Source organism: Girardinichthys multiradiatus, chromosome 20, assembly GCF_021462225.1.
Source record: "Girardinichthys multiradiatus isolate DD_20200921_A chromosome 20, DD_fGirMul_XY1, whole genome shotgun sequence".
In the NCBI taxonomy this organism is placed as follows: Eukaryota; Metazoa; Chordata; class Actinopteri; order Cyprinodontiformes; family Goodeidae; genus Girardinichthys; species Girardinichthys multiradiatus.
This window is the reverse complement of record NC_061812.1, coordinates 20,024,791-20,038,095: the sequence shown is the minus strand read 5'-3', so window position 1 is coordinate 20,038,095 and position 13,305 is coordinate 20,024,791. Positions and strand designations below refer to the sequence as shown.

At 44.2% G+C, this 13,305-nt stretch overlaps 1 protein-coding gene across 2 annotated transcripts; it reads left to right on the top strand.

The window, feature by feature from the left end:
- Positions 1-7,670: 7,670 nt before the first annotated feature.
- Positions 7,671-13,273, top strand: si:dkey-183j2.10 (glutamate receptor U1). Of its 2 annotated transcripts, none has more exons than XM_047347033.1 (10): positions 7,671-7,714; positions 7,879-7,964; positions 10,267-10,298; positions 10,410-10,589; positions 10,675-10,898; positions 11,067-11,164; positions 11,637-11,854; positions 11,927-12,146; positions 12,339-12,583; positions 12,775-13,273. In XM_047347033.1, exons 2-10 carry the CDS (start codon positions 7,901-7,903, stop codon positions 12,871-12,873), a joined length of 1,380 nt encoding a protein of 459 aa, XP_047202989.1. In that variant the 5' UTR covers positions 7,671-7,714; positions 7,879-7,900; the 3' UTR covers positions 12,874-13,273. The 2 variants fall into 2 exon arrangements, with proteins under 2 accessions (XP_047202989.1, XP_047202990.1); XM_047347034.1 differs by lacking the exon at positions 7,671-7,714 and adding an exon at positions 10,109-10,131 and having other exon boundaries at positions 7,903-7,964.
- Positions 13,274-13,305: the final 32 nt, after the last annotated feature.

The window sequence follows — 13,305 nt, the reverse complement described above, 5'->3', positions numbered from 1 at the left end:
CACATGCATGAATGTGTGGCTGTATGGCTGTATATTAATAAAATATGTATTGCTCTATATATATACAGTACAGACCAAAAGTTTGGACACACCTTCTCATTCTAAGAGTTTACTTTATTTTCATGACTATGAATATTGTAGCTTCACACTGAAGGCATCAAAACTATGAATTAACACATGTGGGATTATATACAGAACATAAAAGTGTGAAACCACTGAAAATATGTCTTATATTCTAGGTTCTTCAAAGTAGCCACCTTTTGCTTTGATTACTGCTCCGCACACTCTTGGCATTCTGTTGATGAGCTTCAAGAGGTAGTCACCTGAAATGGTTTTCCAACAGTCTTGAAGGAGTTCCCAGAGATGCTTAGCACTTGTTGGCCCTTTTGCCTTCACTCTGCGGTCCAGCTCACCCCAAACCATCTCGATTGGATTCAGGTCCGGTGACTGTGGAGGCCAGGTCATCTGGCGCAGCACCCCATCACTCTCCTTCTTGGTCAAATAGCCCTTACACAGCCTGGAGGTGTGTTTGGGGTCATTGTCCTGTTGAAAAATAAATGATGGTCCAACTAAACGCAAACCGGATGGAATAGCATGCCGCTGCAAGATGCGTGGTAGCCATGCTGGTTCAGTATGCCTTCAATTTTGGATAAATCCCCAACAGTGTCACCAGCAAAGCACCCCCACACCATCACACCTCCTCCTCCATGCTTCACGGTGGGAACCAGGCATGTAGAGTCCATCCGTTCACCTCTTCTGCGCCGCACAAAGACACGGTGGTTGGAACCAAAGATCTCAAACTTGGACTCATCAGACCAAAGCATAGATTCCCACTGGTCTAATGTCCATTCCTTGTGTTCTTTAGCCCAAACAAGTCTCTTCTGCTTGTTGCCTGTCCTCAGCAGTGGTTTCCTAGCAGCTATTTTACCATGAAGGCCTGATTCACACAGTCTCCTCTTAACAGTTGTTCTAGAGATGTGTCTGCTGCTAGAACTCTGTGTGGCATTGACCTGTTCTCTAATCTGAGCTGCTGTTAACCTGCGATTTCTGAGGCTGGTGACTCGGATTAACTAATCGTCCGCAGCAGAGGTGACTCTTGGTCTTCCTTTCCTGGGGCGGTCCTCATGTGAGCCAGTTTGTCTGTAGCGCTTGATGGTTTTTGCGACTGCACTTGGGGACACTTTCAAGGTTTTCCCAATTGTTCGGACTGACTGACCTTCATTTCTTAAAGTAATGATGACCACTCGTTTTTCTTTACTTAGCTGCTTTTTTCTTGCCATAATACAAATTCTAACAGTCTATTCAGTAGGACTATCAGCTGTGTACTGTATCCACCTCCTGCACAACACAACTGATGGTCCCAACCCCATTTATAAGGCTTCAAATCCCACTTATGAAACCTGACAGGGCACACCTGTGAAGTGAAAACCATTTCAGGTGACTACCTCTTGAAGCTCATCAACAGAATGCCAAGAGTGTGCGTAACAGTAATCAAAGCAAAAGGTGGCTACTTTGAAGAACCTAAGACATATTTTCAGTTGTTTCACACTTTTTTGTTCAGTATATAATTCCACATGTGTTAATTCATAGTTTTGATGCCTTCAGTGTGAAGCTACAATATTCATAATCATGAAAATAAAGACAACTCTTTGAATGAGAAGGTGTGTCCAAACGTTTGGTCTGTACTGTATATATGGAGAGAGAGAGAGTGAAAGAGCTTTGATTATTCTCCCCTTCGTCCATAAATTGCTGGTTTGATCTCCATTAATACTGGGTGCAGGTTCTTATAAAATGATAAATTTTTGGATTTTACTCTTATGAATTTAACCTTTTAGTAGTTAGTGAGTGTTCTGGTTAGGTGAAAGTTTGTTGGGCTGAATAGTTTGATTGTAGGAGGGAATTATTCTGTTTAATACACTTTCACATAGACAAAGAGAATGTCTTTGTGTTTATTTTATATAAAAAAGAAATATTTTCCGCTAAAAGTGCTGGTAGCCCAATAATCACAATCCCATAGTGTACCTCTAACATCTATTTGTTGTGAATGATTTTGGTTGGGAGTTGTACATTATTATTTTTATTTATAATTTTCAATAAATATTAATAATCAAATAAGAATTGCACAACATATACATACATACATACAGACAGACAGACATACAGACACACACATATATAAACCAGCAATTCCTCGTACTCGTACTCGTACTCGTCGTCTTCCGCTTTATCCGGGACCGAGTCGCGGAGGCAGCAGACTCAGCAGAGACGCCCAGACGTCCCTCTCCCCAAACACCTCTTCCAGCCCAAGGCGTTCCCAGGCCAGCCGAGACACATAGTCCCTCCAGCGTGTCCTGGGCCGTCCCCTGGGCCTCCTCCCGGTGGGACGTGCCTGGGACACCTCCCGAGGAAGGCGTCCACGAGGCATCCGGTATAGATGCCCGAGCCACCTCAACTGGCTCCTCTCGATGTGGAGAAGCGGTGGCTCTACTCCGAGCCCCTCCCGGATGGCCGAGCTCCTCACCCTATCTCTAAGGGAGTGCCCGGCCACCCTACGGAGGAAGCTCATTTCAGCCGCTTGTATCTGGGATCTCATTCTTTCGGTCATGACCCAAAGTTCATGGCCATAGGTGAGGGTAGGAACGTAGACCGACCGGTAAATCGAGAGCTTCGCTTTTCGGCTCAGCTCTCTCTTCACCACAATGGACCGGCACAGCAACCCCATTACTGTGGAAGCCACACCGATCCGTCTGTCGATCTCCCGCTCCACTCTTCCCTCACTCGTGAACAAGACCCCGAGATACTTAAACTCCTCCACTTGAGGCAGGAACTCCCCTCCAACCTGAAGAGGACAAGCCACCCTTTTCCGGTCGAGAACCATGGCCTCGGACTTGGAGGAGCTGATCTTCATCCCAGCCGCTTCACACTCGGCTGCAAACCGCCCCAGTGCATGCTGTAGGTCTTGGCTAGATGGGGCCAGCAGGACCACGTCATCTGCAAAAAGAAGAGAAGAAATCCTCTGGTCCCCAAACCAGACCCCCTCCGGCCCTTGACTGCGCCTAGAAATCCTGTCCATGAAAGTTATGAACAGGACCGGTGACAAAGGGCAGCCCTGCCGGAGTCCAACATGCACCGGGAACAGGTCCGACTTAGTGCCGGCAATGCGAACCAAACTCCTGCTCCGCTTGTACAGAGACCGGGTGGCCTCTAGGAAAGAGCCCCCGATTCCATACTCCTGGAGCACCCCCCACAGGGCATCACGAGGGACACAGTCGAATGCTTTCTCCATGTCCACAAAACACATGTGGACCGGTTGGGCAAACTCCCATGAACCCTCGAGTACCCTGTAGAGGGTATAGAGCTGGTCCAGTGTTCCACGGCCAGGATGAAAACCATACTGCTCCTCCTGAAGCCGAGGTTCGACTATCGGCCGGACTCTCCTCTCCAATACCCTGGCGTAGGCCTTACCAGGGAGGCTGAGGAGAGTGATCCCCCTGTAGTTGGAACACACCCTCCGGTCACCCTTCTTATGAAGGGGGACCACCACCCCAGTCTGCCAATCCAAAGGCACTGTCCCCGTCCGCCACGCAATGCTGAAGAGGCGTGTCAACCATGACAGCCCCACAACATCCAAAGACTTGAGGTACTCAGGGCGGATCTCATCCAACCCCCAAACCCTGCCACCACGGAGCTTTTTAACCACCTCGGTGACTTCAGCCTGAGTGATGAAAGAGTCTAACCCTGAGTCCCCAGCCTCTGTTTCCACCAGGGAATGCGTGATGGCAGGATTGAGGAGATCCTTGAAGTACTCCTTCCACCGGCCGATAATGTCCCCAGCCGAGGTCAGCAGCTCCCCACCCCCACTGTAAACAGTGTTGGTGAAGCACTGCTTCCCCCTCCTGAGGTGCCGGACGGTTTGCCAGAATCGCTTCGGAGCCAACCGGTAGTCCTTCTCCATGGCCTCACCGAACTCCTCCCAGGGCCAAGTTTTTGCCTCTGCCACAGCCCGGGCCGTGACACGCTTGGCCCCACGGTACTTGTCAGCCGCCTCAGGAGTCCCACAAGCCAACCACAGCCGATAGGACTCATTCTTCAGCTTGACAGCGTCCCTTACTGCCGGTGTCCACCACCGGGTTCTGGGATTGCCGCTACGACAGGCACCGCAGACCTTACGGCCGCAGCTACGGGCAGCAGCATCGACAATAGATGTGGAGAACATGGTCCATTTGGACTCTATGTCTCCAACATCCCTCGGAATCTGGTCAAAGCTCTCCCGGAGGTGAGAGTTGAATACATCCCTGGCCGAGGGCTCTGCCAGACGTTCCCAGCAGACCCTCACTATGCGCTTGGACCTGCCAAGTCTTTCCGGCTTTCTCCTCCTCCAGCAGATCCAACTCACCACCAGGTGGTGATCAGTGGACAGCTCAGCCCCTCTCTTCACCCGAGTGTCCAAAACAACAAAGTCGATCATTGACCTCCTGCCTAGGGTATCCTGGTGCCAAGTGCACTCATGGAACCCTTATGTTCATTATGGACAATCCGTGACTAGCACAGAAGTCCAATAACAAAACACCGCTTGGATTCAGATCGGGGAGGCCATTCCTCCCAATCACGCCTCTCCAGGTGTCACTGTTGTTTCCCACGTGGGTGTTGAAGTCCCCCAGCAGGATAATGGAGTTCCCAGTAGGGGCACTATCCAGCACCCCCGACAGGGACGCCAAGAAGGCCGGGTACTCCGCACTACCACTCGGCCCGTAGGCCGGAATGATAGTCAGAAACCTCTCCCCAACCCGAAGGCGCAGGGATGCGACCCTCTCATCCACTGGGGTAAACCCCAACACGAGACGGCTGAGCTGGGGGGCAACAAGCAAACCCACAACAGCCCGCCGCCTCTTCCCGCGGGCCACTTCAGAGTAGAAGAGAGTCCAGCCCCTCTCAAGGAGATGGGTCCCAGAGCCCACGCTGTGCGTGGAGGCGAGCCCGACTATTTCTAGTTGATATCTCTCGACCTACCGCACCAGCTCCGGCTCCTTCCCCCCAGCGAGGTGACATTCCACGTCCCTAGAGCCAGCCTAAGCATCCGGGGATCGGGCCGCCGAGGTCTTTACCTTTGTCCGCCACCCAATCCTCTTTGCACCGGTCCCTCACGGTTCCCCCTGCAGGTGGTGGGCCCACTGGGGGATGGTCTCTCGTCTCGCGTCTCTCGTTCAGGCTTCGCCCGGCCGGGTCCCGCGAGGAGCATCCCGACCACCAGGCGCTCTCCGACGAGTCCCGACCCCGGGCCTGGCTCCAGGGTGGGACCCCGGCTCCGCCGTACCGGGCGACGTCACGTGCCTCGATTCTGTAGTCATCATGAGGGATTCTCGAACTGCTCTTTGTCTGACCCGTCACCTAGAGCCTGTTTGCCATGGGAGACCCTACCAGGGGCATTTAAGCCCCAGACAACATAGCCTCTAGGATCATTTGAGCACTCAATCCCCTCCACCACGTTAAGGTGGCGGTTCAAGGAGGGGCAGCAATACCTCGTACTCGTACTCGTATATATACATACCAACATACAGACACACACATATATAAACCAGCAATTCCTTATGTATTATTCAATATACAGTGGCTTGTAAAAGTATTCATACCCTTTGAACTTACAGCTACAATACAATGGTTCATATTGTATTGTCACATTACAACCACACACATAAATATTAATATACATATATTTTATTGGAATTTTACGTGAAAGACCAACACAAAGTGGTATACAATTGTGAAGTGGAATGAAAATTATAAGTGATTGAAACATTTTTTACAAATAAAAAACTGAGTCCTCCTTACTTAGCCCACTTTACTCTGAGTGCAACAAATTGCCTTTCGAAGTAGTCTGATGATTGCTAATGACTAAATAGAGTACACTTGTGTGTAATCTAATCTGAGTACAAATACAGCTGCTCTGTGACGGCCTCAGAGGTTTGTTATGATAATATTGGGGAGCAAACAGCATCATGAAGTCCAAGGAACACACCAGACAGGTCATTGATAAAGTTATGGAGTTTAAAGCAGGCTTAGGCTATAAAAAGATTTCCCAAGCTTTTAACATCTCACGGAGCACTGTTCAATCCATCATCTAAAAATGGAAAGAGTATGGCACAATTGTAAACCTACCAAGACAAGGCCGTCCACCTAAACTTAGAGGCCGACCACGGAGAGGACTGATCAGAGATTTAGTCAAGAGGTCCATGGTGACTCTGGATGAACTGCAGAGATCCACAGCTCAGGTGGGGGAATCTGTCCACAGAACAACTATTAGTCATGCACTGCACAAATGTGGTCTTTATGGAAGAGTGGCAAGAAGAAAACCATTGTTAAAAGAAAACCATAAGAAGTCCAGTTTGCAGTTTTCAGAAGCTATGTTGGGGACTCAGCAAACATGTGGAAGAAGGTGCTTTGGTCAGACGAGACCAAAATTGAACTTTTTGGCCAAAATGCCAAACGCTATGTGTGGCGGAGAAATGACACTGCACGTCACTCTGAACACATTATCCCCACTGTCAATTATGGTGGTGGCAGCATCATGCTCTGGGGATGCTTCTCTAAAGCAGGGGCTGGGAAAGTGATCAGAGCTGATGAGAAGATGGATGGAGCCAAATACAGGGAAATCTTGGAAGAAAACCTGTTGATGTCTGCAAAAGACTTGAGACTGGGGCGGAGGTTCACCTTCCAGCAGAACAACGACCCTAAACATAAAGTCAGGGCTACCATGGAATGGTTTAAAACAAAACATATTAATGTGTTAGAATGGCCCAGTCAAAGTCCAGACCTAAACCCAATTGAGAATATGTGGCAAGATCTGAAAAATGCTGCTCAAAAACGCTCTCTGTCTAATCTGACTGAGCTTGAGCTGTTTTGCAATGAATGGGCAAAAATTTCAGTCACTGGTTGTCACTGGTAGAGACATACTCTAAAAGACTTGCAGCTGTAAATGCAGCAAAAGGTGGTTCCACAAAGTATTGACTCAGGTGTCTGAATTTTGCACAATACCCTTTTCAATTTTTTATTTGTAAAAAAAATTTTAAATCATGTATAATTTTCTTTCCACTTCACAATTATATACCACTTTGTGTTGGTCTTTCACATAAAATTCCAATAACATATATTTATGTTTGTGGTTGTAATGTGACGATATGTGGAAAGGTTCAAGGGGTATGAATACTTTTAAAAAGCCACTGTATTGTAATATGTTGCACAGTATTTTATTCATAATATATTTTAAAAGACGGGAACATCTGTTTCATATATTGTCACAAAACATATGGAAGTATATTTTTGTTGTGTAAGGGACATCTATGATCAGAAATTGTTATAAATTCCATACATTTAAACAAAATATTTCTAATTCTGCAGCATTCTGCAAAAATACACAAATATGCACCAAACCTATCTCAGCTACAATATAATAATGTTGTGTTGTCACTTCATCTTAATGATATTTTTCAATTACGTGTAACAAATAATTCCATCTTTGGTCATCTATTGAATACATTTCATTCCTCAGTGGAAGCTTTGTGTTTGTGCATCATGCTGTTTATCTCCGCCCTTTTAAAAGAACTCTATAGTTTTTATCTCCACCCACAAAAACATCATTGGCTCTCTCCTGATAAATTTGAAGCTGAAAAAACTTCAGCTCACAGATTATTAGCTGACTGTGTTGGACACATCTCAGGTAGAACTTTTATATGACCATCTTGAGAGTTTCTGTAAATTTAAGTTAAATACTTTACTAACTTAGCTCAGATTAAATTTGTTTTAAATGTGTTAATGCCAGTTTGCAGCAACATATCCATCTGTTGTACAACAAAGTAGTAATTCTCTTTTTGCGCCTTATAGGTTAAAAGTAAACCGAGCCAGGATGCTGTTTGTCTTTCTTCTTCTGTCCTCTGGGTTTTTCTTGGACCTGGTGGTGTGTACTGCAGGTAAGACGCTGATTCTTCTAAAAAAAAAACCTGCACATTACATCAGTTTAATAGATTTACTGTACGTTATTGTAGGGGACAGAGTGTCAAACAGTGTCAGAAGAAAACGAGTTTGTTTTTCTTGACTTATGACCCGGTCAGTGCATTTTTCATTTGGTGTGGTGGCAGCTTCCCTTTTTGTTCTCTGCCAAATCCTTCGTGTTCCTCTACAGGATATGGTCGAATTTTCTCAAGCTTGAGAAGACTTAAATGGACACTGTCAGCTCGGATGAATATCAAAGTTTAGCACTGCATCCTGTCCAACTCTTGTGGAAGAACGAAGAGGGAAGCAAGCCAACTGACAATCTCAGAAAATTGGTAATAAATCGAGTCTTTGATGCGAACAAAGACCCACTGATTCAGAAGGGGGCCAGAGAGTGACAGGGGCTTGAGGAGCCCTTATAACATGTCATCTTTTGAAAAGGAGGATCTGATGGTTGTCAGGATCACCCTGTGGTGATGGATCCCCAGGGCCTTGGCCTGGATACAGGCTTTTGATACTCTTTGTCTGCGCTCCCATCAAACACTGCCATGCCACTGAGGCTCTTTAAATTAACACTCTGCTCTAAATAGACAGCAGAGTCTACTTTCAGAGAAAGAAAATGGTCAGATTTGTAGGATACCAGAAGTACTTTATGACCCCAAATACCACCTCAGATCAGTCGGTTAAGTCAGCTGATCAATGGGTTTTAATTCAAAGTTGTGTGACTAATGTGTTTTCAGTGTTGTCCAGTGTCTTACAGAGCTATCAGTACCTCCTAAAATGTTACATTTGTGACATTAGAACCACAGCCTTTGATTTGTTTTATTGGGATTTTATGTGATGGACACAGTTCATAATTGTAAAGTGGAATGAAAAGGACACGATTTCCACATTGTTTCCCACATAAAATTCTGAAAAGGTAAGTGTGTATGTGTTCTACACCACCGAGTAAATATATTGTAGGACCATATTCACTGCAATTAAAAGGTTTTTTGGACTGTTTCTACCAGCTTTGCTCTGCAAGACACTGACAATATTAGCTATTCTTTGCAAAACAGCTCATGTAGAGTCAGACTGGATGGAGACTGTCTGTGAGCATCAGTTTTTAGGTTTTGCCACAGATTTTCAGTAGGATTCAGATCTGAACTTTGACTGGGCCTTTCTAACACATACGTATGCTTTGATTTGAACCATTGTAGTGTAGCTGAGGCTGTATGTTTGGCTAGTTGTCCTGCTGGAGGGTGTATCTCCGTTGCGGTCTCAAGTCTTATGCATCCACTAACTGATTTTCTTTCCAGGATTGCCTTGTATTTAGTTCCATTCATTGTCCCTTTAACTCTGACCAGCTTTCATGCCACTTAAGAATTCCCTCCCCACAGCATGATGCTGCCACCAGTGTGTTTCGTGGTGAGGATGTGGAGTGATAGTTTTCTGGCACATATAGCAGCTCTCATCTGACAGGAGCACATTCTTCTTTTGCATGTTTGCTGTTTCTCATACATGCCTCGTGGCATACTGCGTATAAGACTTCATTCAACCAGGACTTTCATCTTGCCACAGTTCTATGAAGGTGATATATAGTTTTGGTGACAACAGATTTTTCAAATCAGAGCTTTGCATCTCTGTAGATCCTCCAGAGGCACAATAGGCCTCTTGGTTTCTCCTCTGAATAATGCTTTCTTTGCAATGCCTGACAGCTCTGGTGGGCTGACATGTTTTGGTTGGATTGCGGTTGTGTTATTCTCATTCCATTCCTCTGAAAATGAGATACTGAGATGTGATTTTATAACTAAAAATTGTTTTAAAGTTCCTGACAACATTATCCCTGACCTATCTGCTGTGATCCTTGGTCTTCAATATTCTGATTGTTCTCTAACAAACCGCTGAGGCAAGAAAAACAACAGCTGGATTGATACGAAAATTATTTTACTCACAGTTGGACTACTTTAATTAATTAAGTGATTTTTGAAATGGTTGCACTGGATTTAACTTTGGGGCATCAGAATATGGAAGGAATAAACAAATAAAAATTTAAAACAAAACTTTAAAAAACATGTATGTGTTTCTTTTTCTTTATTATGCACCACGGTACTTTGTCATGGTCTCTGACAAAATGTTCAAGGTACTTATGAATACTTTTGCAAGGTAATTCATTTAAACATTATCAAGGTTGTTTAAGACACAGTAGTGTTGTTTTGTCAAAGGTTTTGTAATTACTAGCTAAAAAAATACTGCAGTGTCTAATTTATTCTATATTTCCACTTTCCCCTCCAACATCAGCTCAAACTGAACTGAGAATCACAACCATAAAGGTAGCTGATCTTTGTCTTTTGTTCCTTAAATCAGTCAGTCAAGAAGTTTATATATATTAAAAACAAGGTACGTGATAACTGATAATTTGTTTGTATGCCTATCCCTTCAAGCAAGAGCCATATACAATGTCCAAAGGAAGTCAGCTGGAAGGCTTTTGCATGGACCTGCTTTCTGAAGTGGCCAAGAAAGTTGGATTCAAGTACAAAGTGAAGCTGGTGAAAGACAGCTCCTATGGTAGGCAGGATGACAATGGGAACTGGAATGGCATGATTGGAGAGGTGTTGAGAGGGGTGAGCACAGCAAATGTTAAATCAATCCAAAAACTTTACAACTTTACAAAAAAAAAATCAATCCATTGATCATTTTGTTTTACAGGAGGCAGACCTTGCGATTGCTCCTCTGACTCTGACTGCAGCCCGGGAGAAAGTTGTGGGCATGACTAAACCCTTCATGCAGACGGGGATCAGCATCCTCCTGAGGAAGGACATCTCAGAGGGCGCAGATTTCTTTGACTTCCTGACACCCTTCACATCAGAAACCTGGATCGGCATACTCATCGCCTACATGGGCACTGCTGCTAGCATCTGTATAGCTAGCAGGTTGGTAATATGAGTTGTCTAAGGATTTTAACAGGGTACAGGATTGAATGCTGTTGCCGCTTTCCGAATTCTTGTCTGTGGAACGTTTGCAAACTTTCTTTTGCCTGAGGTATTCATTTATGTGCTTTCTTTGTTAAAAATGATTTTCTTTTCTCATGCTAAATGCAGACTAAGCCCATGTGAGTGGAGTGAGGCTCAGAGTGAGGGAAACAGATTCAGTTTCCTCTACAGCTTGTGGTACACAGCTGGAGCGCTGACTCTACAAGGTAAAGCACCGTTCACTTTCTTTTTAAATTATAAACTAGTTAGTTGGTTAACTAATACTAATTTGTTTTTTTTATAATGTTTTTAAATCAAAGATGTATTTACAGATTAGCTTGGTACCATGGCTGCTATAAGTCAGTTTAGCTACACGTATGTAGATGACCTTTAGGAAGAATCTAAAATTGTAAAATTCTGCCTGCATCTATCTCTTAAAACTGAATTAAAGCAGATTAATATAATCTGAAATGAACAAATTAGCCCACAAAACATTGCATAATATTTCTCACTGTAGCACAAACTGCTAATTTCTTATAAGAAGTGAATAGCATTAACAATTAATGTTTTTTAATACAGTAGTAACAGTGTTTATAATATAATGTTTCACTCCAAGATTCCTCAAACGTTTAGGCCACCAGGCACCAAACAATTGGGAAAATGCCAAATTAAAGCAAAATTCTTTTGTGTGCATCTCAGGTGCTGGTCCTCATCCTAAAGCCCTTTCAGGACGTGTCATCTGCAGCAGCTGGTGGTTATTTTCTGTAGTCCTCTTGGCTTGTTATTTCTCCAACCTCAGCTCCTCCAAAACCCCAGAGTCCAGCCAGCTGACAGTGAAAGGGTTTGAGGACTTGGCCAGTCAGGACACAATCCAGTACAGCTGCCTGGCTGGTTCCTCCACTCTTGCTTTCTTTAAGGTGAGTGTGACCTAACCTGGCAGGTCTGTTCTGTTGTGACTCACTGGAAATGTTTTTGTTGCTTTCCCTCAGAACTCCAACAACCCAGTGTACCGCAGAATCTACGAACACATGGAGAGAACACAGAGCTTTGTGTCGTCAATGGATGAGGGCGTCAAACGAGCAAAGGAGGGAAACTTTGCCTTCATTGGAGAGTCTGTTTCTCTGGACTTGGCAGTAGCACGTCATTGTGAGCTGGTGAGAGTGCATGAGGTCATTGGCATGAGGGGATACAGCATCGCTGCCCCCCTTGGTAAGAATCCTCCTCCTAAAATCTCATTAATTGAGATCTACCAAAATGTTCATTAAATAAAAAAAACATTAAAGAAATAATACAAATTAATACTACAGAAAACAATAATACATTATTATATTATTATTAATATATGAAAAAAGCAAAAACATAAAAAGATATCATGATGCCAAAATGTTGCATTTAATCAAGGTTCCCCGATCATAAAGAACCTCAGTGTGGCGATCCTTCAGCTTAGCGAGGCGGGTGAGCTGGCCTATCTGCGGAGCAAGTGGTGGGCGAGCAGCTGCATAGCGGATAAGGCCAAGCCTGCTGCGGTGCAGCCACACAGACTGAAGGGGATGTTCCTGGTGCTCGCTCTGGGCCTAGGGCTGGGGACATGTATGGCTTTTCTTGAGCTCACCTTTAAGAGTCGCAGAAAGGCAGCAGAACAGCAGGTACGAGTCATTGTTTCACATGAGTAAAGTTGTAAATCGCCTTTTTCTTTAAGAGCCTGACGAGTAGAACTAAAACAAATCATAAAAAATGGTACTCAGGTTCGAGGACTTGATTATATGATCACAAGTGTTTGCATTTTAATTATCAGTGAAATGTTCTGTTTCTCTGGTCTTTTCCCTAATCTCTGCAGAAGTCATGCTGCACCGTGCTGACCGAGGAGCTTAGTCTGCGCCTGAAGACCAGCAGTGCAAACAAACCCCAGGAAAATGCAGACAAAGAAAAAGCATAGAGATCCTTTTAAAAATGAACTATTCTTTTTACATTAATTCTGACTTAACTTTATAGATTTTTTTAATTTGCTACTTTACTTTCATTCAAAACAACAATGTTTAACCCATAAAACTCACAGTCCTTTTTGTGTTTGTGTTCTAAAATGTAAAAGAAAAAAATCACTGCCAGTTTTTACAAAAAATAACTTTTAATCCAAGTTAACATTTAAAATCTGAAAATACGACTCACATATAAAGCTAGTAATTTAACAGTTTGCAAGCATTTCTGTACAGTTGGCAGCAGCATCATGTGATTCCAGCAATTTCTTTTAGAAACCATGTCTCACAATGAAAAGGTAAGGACTGTAAACATTACAGCTGACCTAAAACACATAAAATTTATATTCCTGCTCTAAGTCAGATACTACAGATTCAGTCTCATGCTTTTCTTC

Coding starts and splice junctions, on each gene's coding strand:
- si:dkey-183j2.10 (XM_047347033.1), top strand. CDS start 7,901: ATGCTGTTTGTCTTTCTTCTTCTGTCCTCTGGGTTTTTCTTGGACCTG. Junction 11,855..11,926: donor CCACTCTTGCTTTCTTTAAG/GTGAGTGTGACC, acceptor GCTTTCCCTCAG/AACTCCAACAACCCAGTGTA. Junction 12,584..12,774: donor GAAAGGCAGCAGAACAGCAG/GTACGAGTCATT, acceptor TAATCTCTGCAG/AAGTCATGCTGCACCGTGCT.